The following is a 6,804-nucleotide window of genomic DNA, read 5'->3' as shown; positions in this document are numbered from 1 at the left end:
AAATACAGGGAAATTCTTGAGGGGAACCTGCTTCAGTCTTCCAGAGATTTGAGACTGGGACAGAGGTTCACCTTCCAGCAGGACAATGACCCTAAGCATACTGCTAAAGCAACACTCGAGTGGTTTAAGGGGAAATATTAAAATGTCTGGAATGGCCTAGTCAAAGCCCAGACCTCAATCCAATTGAGAATCTGTGGTATGACTTAAAGATTGCTGTACCCCAGCGTAACCCATCCAACTTGAAGGAGCTGAAGCAGTTTTGCCTTGAATAATGGGAAAATATCCCAGTGGCTAGATGTGCCAAGCTTATTGAGACTTGCAGCTGTAATTGCTGCAAAAGGTGTCTCTACAAAGTATTGACTTTGGGGGGTGAATAGTTATGCACACTCAAGTTTTCAGTTTTCTTTTGTCTTATTTCTTGTATGTTTCACAATAAAAATATTTAGCATCTTCAAAGTGGAAGGCATGTTGCGTAAATCAAATGATACAACCCCCCCCCCCCCAAAAAAAAAAAGATATATTTTAATTCCAGGTTGTAAGGCAACAAAATAGGAGAAATGCCAAGAAAGGGGGGTGGATACTTTCACAAGTCACTGTACTGTGCCTGCTGTTACATACCACTGTACTGTGCCTGCTGTTACAAGCCACTGTACTGTGCCTGCTGTTACAAACCACTGTACTGTGCCTGCTGTTACAAACCACTGTACTGTGCCTGCTGTTACAAACCACTGTACTGTGCCTGCTGTTATAAACCACTGTACTGTGCCTGCTGTTACATACCACTGTACTGTGCCTGCTGTTACAAGCCACTGTAATGTGCCTGCTGTTACAAACCACTGTACTGTGCCTGCTGTTACATACCACTGTACTGTGCCTGCTGTTACAAACCACTGTACTGTGCCTGCTGTTATAAACCACTGTACTGTGCCTGCTGTTACAAACCACTGTACTGTGCCTGCTGTTACAAACCACTGTACTGTGCCTGCTGTTACAAACCACTGTACTGTGCCTGCTGTTACATACCACTGTACTGTGCCTGCTGTTACAAACCACTGTACTGTGCCTGCTGTTACATACCACTGTACTGTGCCTGCTGTTACAAACCACTGTACTGTGTCTGCTGTTATAAACCACTGTACTGTGCCTGCTGTTACAAACCACTGTACTGTGCCTGCTGTTACAAGTCACTGTACTGTGCCTGCTGTTACAAACCACTGTACAGTGCCTGCTGTTACAAACCACTGTACTGTGCCTGCTGTTACAAACCTCTGTATATATGTTAGTGTACAGGTCAGTGCATTCCATTTCTGTTCTCTGACAGCCGATCGGATATTGATGAATAGGATCCATAATTCTGTTTCATAATCTTCTTGTCTGTGTGTGTGTGTGTGTGTGTGTGTGTGTGTGTGTGTGTGTGTGTGTGTGTGTAGGTACCCATGTGATGGAGGGTTCCGGCAGGATGCTGGTAACAGCTGTAGGGGTCAACTCTCAGACCGGCATCATCTTTACTCTGCTGGGGGCCGGAGAGCCAGTGGAGGAGGAGAAGAAGGAGAAGAAAGGTATGTCCCTCCTTCTCACTTCCTTCTCTTTCTGGTGCCACTTATTGTTATCCTACTCTATCGTCCAATCAAACGGGTTCTGGAGTAAATTACTGTACCCTTTTCTACTGTATTGTCCAATCAAACGGGTTCTGGAGTAAATTACTGTACCCTTTTCTACTGTATTGTCCAATCCAAAGGACAATCCACACTACTTATTTAGTTGCAAATGTGTGCTCTGTTATCTGAATGCTGTATAATATAACCTTGCACTGTTACAGTGATGCCACACTACTGTAGACAGTAGTCTCGATGTGTAGTTCCATGCGACACAATAACAGAATGTCATTGCAGTGATATCTCACCCACACTGCCAACAGTTTTAAACTGTGATTCACAGATAGACAGTGGATATACAGTGTATTTGATACACTGCTGTTTTTGCAGGTTTTCCTACTTACAAAGCATGTAGAGGTCTGTCATTTTTTATCATAGGTACACTTCAACTGTGAGAGACGGAATCTAAAACAAAAATCCAGAAAATCACATTATATGATTTTTAAGTAATTGATTTGCATTTCATTGCATGACATAAGTATTTGATCACTTACCAACCAGTAAGAATTCCAGCTCTCACAGACCTGTTAGTTTTTCTTTAAGAAGCCCTCCTGTTCTCCACTCATTACCTGTATTAACTGCACCTGTTTGAACTCTTTACCTGTATAAAAGACACCTGTCCACACACTCAATCAAACAGACTCCAACCTCTCCACAATGGCCAAGACTAGAGAGGTGTGTAAGGACATCAGGGATAAAATTGTAAACCTGCACAAGGCTGGGATGGGCTACAGGACAATAGGCAAGCAGCTTGGTGAGAAGGCAACTACTGTTTGCTCAATTATTAGAAAATGGAAGAAGTTCAAGATGACGGTCAATCATCCTCGGTCTGGGGCTCCATGCAAGATCTTACCTCGTGGGGCATCAATGATCATGAGGAAGGTGAGGGATCAGCCCAGAACTACACGGCAGGACCTGGTCAATGACCTGAAGAGAGCTGGGACCACAGTCTCAAAGAAAACCATTAGTAACACACTACGGATTAAAATCATGCAGCGCACGCAAGGTCCCCCTGCTCAAGCCAGCGCATGTCCAGGCCCGTCTGAAGTTTGCCAATGACCATCTGGATGATCCAGAGGAGGAATGGGAGAAGGTCATGTGGTCTGATGAGACAAACAGAGACCCTTTTGGTCTAAACTCCACTCGCCGTGTTTGGAGGAAGAAGGATGAGTACAACCCCAACTGTGAAGCATGGAGGTGGAAACATCATTCTTTGGGGATGCTTTTCTGCAAAGGGGTCAGGATGACTGCACCGTATTGAGGGGAGGATGGATGGGGCCATGTATCGCAAGATCTTGGCCAACAACCTCCTTCCCTCAGTTAGAGCATTGAAGATGGGTCGTGCCTGGGTCTTCCAGCATGACAACGACCCGAAACACACAGCCAGGGCAACTAAGGAGTGGCTCCGTAAGAAGCATCTCAAGGTCCTGGAGTGGCCTAGCCAGTCTCCAGACCTGAACCCAATAGAAAATCTTTGGAGGGAACTTTAAGTCCGTATTGCCCAGCGACAGCCCCGAAACCTGAAGGATCTGGAGAAGGTCTGTATGGAGGAGTGGACCAAAATCCCTGCTACAGTGTGTGCAAACCTGGTGAAGAACTACAGGAAACGTATGATCTCTGTAATTGCAAACAAAGATTTCTGTACCAAATATTCTGCTTTTCTGATGTATCAAGTCCTTATGCCATGCAATAAAATGTAGGCTATGACTTTACAGTATGTCCTACCCAGTAGGCTAGGCCTTTACAGTTGGCTAGGCCTTTACAGTATGTCCTACCCAGTAGACTATGCCTTTACAGTATGTCCTACCCAGTAGGCTAGGCCTTTACCGTATGTTCTACCCAGTAGGCTAGGCCTTTACAGTATGTCCTAGGCCTTTACAGTATGTCCTACCCAGTAGACGATGCCTTTACAGTATGTCCTACCCAGCAGGCTATGCCTTTACAGTAGGCTATGCCTTTACAGTATGTCCTACCCAGTACGCTAGGCCTTTACAGTATGTCCTACCCAGTAGGCTAGGCCTTTACATTATGTCCTACCCAGTAGGCTAAGCCTTTACAGTATGTCCTACCCAATAGGCTATGCCTTTACAGTATGTTCTACCCAGTAGGCTAGGCCTTTACCGTATGTCCTACCCAGTAGGCTAGGCCTTTACAGTATGTCCTACCCAGTAGGCTAGGCCTTTACAGTATGTCCTACCCAGTAGGCAATGCCTTTACAGTATGTCCTAGGCCTTTACAGTATGTCCTACCCAGTAGACTATGCCTTTACAGTATGTCCTACCCAGTAGGCTAGGCCTTTACAGTAGGCTATGCCTTTACAGTATGTCCTACCCAGTAGGCTAGGCCTTTACAGTATGTCCTACCCAGTAGGCTAGGCCTTTACAGTATGTCCTACCCAGTAGGCTCTGCCTTTACAGTATGTCCAACCCAGTAGGCTAGGCCTTTACAGCATGTCCTACCCAGTAGACTATGCCTTTACAGCATGTCCTACCCAGTAGGCTAGGCCTTTACATCATGTCCTACCCAGTAGGCTATGCCTTTACAGTATGTCCTTCCCAGTAGGCTATGCCTTTACCATATGTCCTACCAGTAGGCTATGCCTTTACCGTATGTCCTACCCAGTAGGCTATGCCTTTACAGTATGTCCTACCCAGTAGGCTAGGCCTTTACAGTATGCCCTAACCAGTAGGCTAGGCCTTTACTGTATGTCCTACCCAGTAGGCTATGCCTTTACAGTATGTCCTACCCAGTAGGCTAGGCCTTTACAGTATGTCCTACCCAGTAGACTATGCCTTTACAGTATGTCCTACCCAGTAGGCTAGGCCTTTACAGTAGCCTATGCCTTTACAGTGTGTCCTACCCAGTAGGCTAGGCCTTTACAGTATGTCCTACCCAGTAGGCTAGGCCTTTACAGTATGTCCTACCCAGTAGGCTCTGCCTTTACAGTATGTTCTACCCAGTAGGCTAGGCTTTTACAGCATGTCCTACCCAGTAGACTATGCCTTTACAGCATGTCCTACCCAGTAAGCTAGGCCTTTACAGCATGTCCTACCCAGTAGGCTATGCCTTTACCATATGTCCTACCCAGTAGGCTATGCCTTTACAGTATGTCCTACCCAGTAGGCTAGGCCTTTACAGTATGTCCTACCCAGTAGGCTATGCCTTTAGAGTATGTCCTACCCAGTAGGCTATGCCTTTACAGTATGTCCTACCCAATAGGCTAGGCCTTTACAGTATGTCCTACCCAGTAGGCTCTGCCTTTACAGTATGTCCTACCCAGTAGGCTAGGCCTTTACAGCATGTCCTACCCAGTAGATTATGCCTTACAGCATGTCCTACCCAGTAGGCTAGGACTTTACAGCATGTCCTACCCAGTAGGCTATGCCTTTACAGTATGTCCTACCCAGTATGCTATGCCTTTACCGTATGTCCTACCCAGTAGGCTATGCCTTTACCGTATGTCCTACCCAGTAGGCTATGCCTTTACAGTATGTCCTACCCAGTAGGCTAGGCCTTTACAGTATGCCCTAACCAGTAGGCTAGGCCTTTACAGTATGTCCTACCCAGTAGGCTAGGCCTTTGCAGTATGCCCTACCCAGTAGACTATGCCTTTACAGTATGTCCTACCCAGTAGGCTAGGCCTTTACAGTAGCCTATGCCTTTACAGTACGTCCTACCCAGTAGGCTAGGCCTTTACAGTATGTCCTACCCAGTAGGCTTTTACAGTATGTCCTACCCAGTAGGCTAGGCCTTTACAGTATGTCCTACCCAGTAGGCTATTCCTTTACAGTATATCCTACCCAGTAGGCTATGCCTTTACCGTATGTCCTACCCAGTAGGCTATGCCTTTACAGTATGTCCTACCCAGTAGGCTAGACCTTTACAGCATGTCCTACCCAGTAGGCTATGCCTTTACCGTATGTCCTACCCAGTAGGATATGCCTTTACAGTATGTCCTACCCAGTAGGCTAGGCCTTTACAGTATGTCCTACCCAGTAGGCTAGGCCTTTACATTATGTCCTACCCAGTAGGCTAAGCCTTTACAGTATGTCCTACCCAATAGGCTATGCCTTTACAGTATGTTCTACCCAGTAGGCTAGGCCTTTACCGTATGTCCTACCCAGTAGGCTAGGCCTTTACAGTATGTCCTACCCAGTAGGCTAGGCCTTTACAGTATGTCCTACCCAGTAGGCAATGCCTTTACAGTATGTCCTAGGCCTTTACAGTATGTCCTACCCAGTAGACTATGCCTTTACAGTATGTCCTACCCAGTAGGCTAGGCCTTTACAGTAGGCTATGCCTTTACAGTATGTCCTACCCAGTAGGCTAGGCCTTTACAGTATGTCCTACCCAGTAGGCTAGGCCTTTACAGTATGTCCTACCCAGTAGGCTCTGCCTTTACAGTATGTCCAACCCAGTAGGCTAGGCCTTTACAGCATGTCCTACCCAGTAGACTATGCCTTTACAGCATGTCCTACCCAGTAGGCTAGGCCTTTACATCATGTCCTACCCAGTAGGCTATGCCTTTACAGTATGTCCTTCCCAGTAGGCTATGCCTTTACCATATGTCCTACCAGTAGGCTATGCCTTTACCGTATGTCCTACCCAGTAGGCTATGCCTTTACAGTATGTCCTACCCAGTAGGCTAGGCCTTTACAGTATGCCCTAACCAGTAGGCTAGGCCTTTACTGTATGTCCTACCCAGTAGGCTATGCCTTTACAGTATGTCCTACCCAGTAGGCTAGGCCTTTACAGTATGTCCTACCCAGTAGACTATGCCTTTACAGTATGTCCTACCCAGTAGGCTAGGCCTTTACAGTAGCCTATGCCTTTACAGTGTGTCCTACCCAGTAGGCTAGGCCTTTACAGTATGTCCTACCCAGTAGGCTAGGCCTTTACAGTATGTCCTACCCAGTAGGCTCTGCCTTTACAGTATGTTCTACCCAGTAGGCTAGGCTTTTACAGCATGTCCTACCCAGTAGACTATGCCTTTACAGCATGTCCTACCCAGTAAGCTAGGCCTTTACAGCATGTCCTACCCAGTAGGCTATGCCTTTACCATATGTCCTACCCAGTAGGCTATGCCTTTACAGTATGTCCTACCCAGTAGGCTAGGCCTTTACAGTATGTCCTACCCAGTAGGCTATGC

At 46.6% G+C, this 6,804-nt stretch overlaps 1 protein-coding gene across 2 annotated transcripts in view; it reads left to right on the top strand.

The window, feature by feature from the left end:
* Positions 1-6,804, top strand: part of LOC139413918 (ATPase plasma membrane Ca2+ transporting 2) — a 178,848-nt gene that overhangs the window by 76,017 nt on the left and 96,027 nt on the right. For both annotated transcript variants that reach the window (XM_071161779.1, XM_071161778.1), the window contains exon 5: positions 1,431-1,559. In XM_071161779.1, coding sequence (XP_071017880.1) covers positions 1,431-1,559 — 129 coding nt within the window. The remainder of the gene's footprint in view (positions 1-1,430; positions 1,560-6,804) is intronic.

Source organism: Oncorhynchus clarkii, chromosome 7 (genome assembly GCF_045791955.1).
Source record: "Oncorhynchus clarkii lewisi isolate Uvic-CL-2024 chromosome 7, UVic_Ocla_1.0, whole genome shotgun sequence".
NCBI classification, from domain to species: Eukaryota; Metazoa; Chordata; class Actinopteri; order Salmoniformes; family Salmonidae; genus Oncorhynchus; species Oncorhynchus clarkii.
This window is presented reverse-complemented; position numbering and strand designations above follow the sequence as displayed.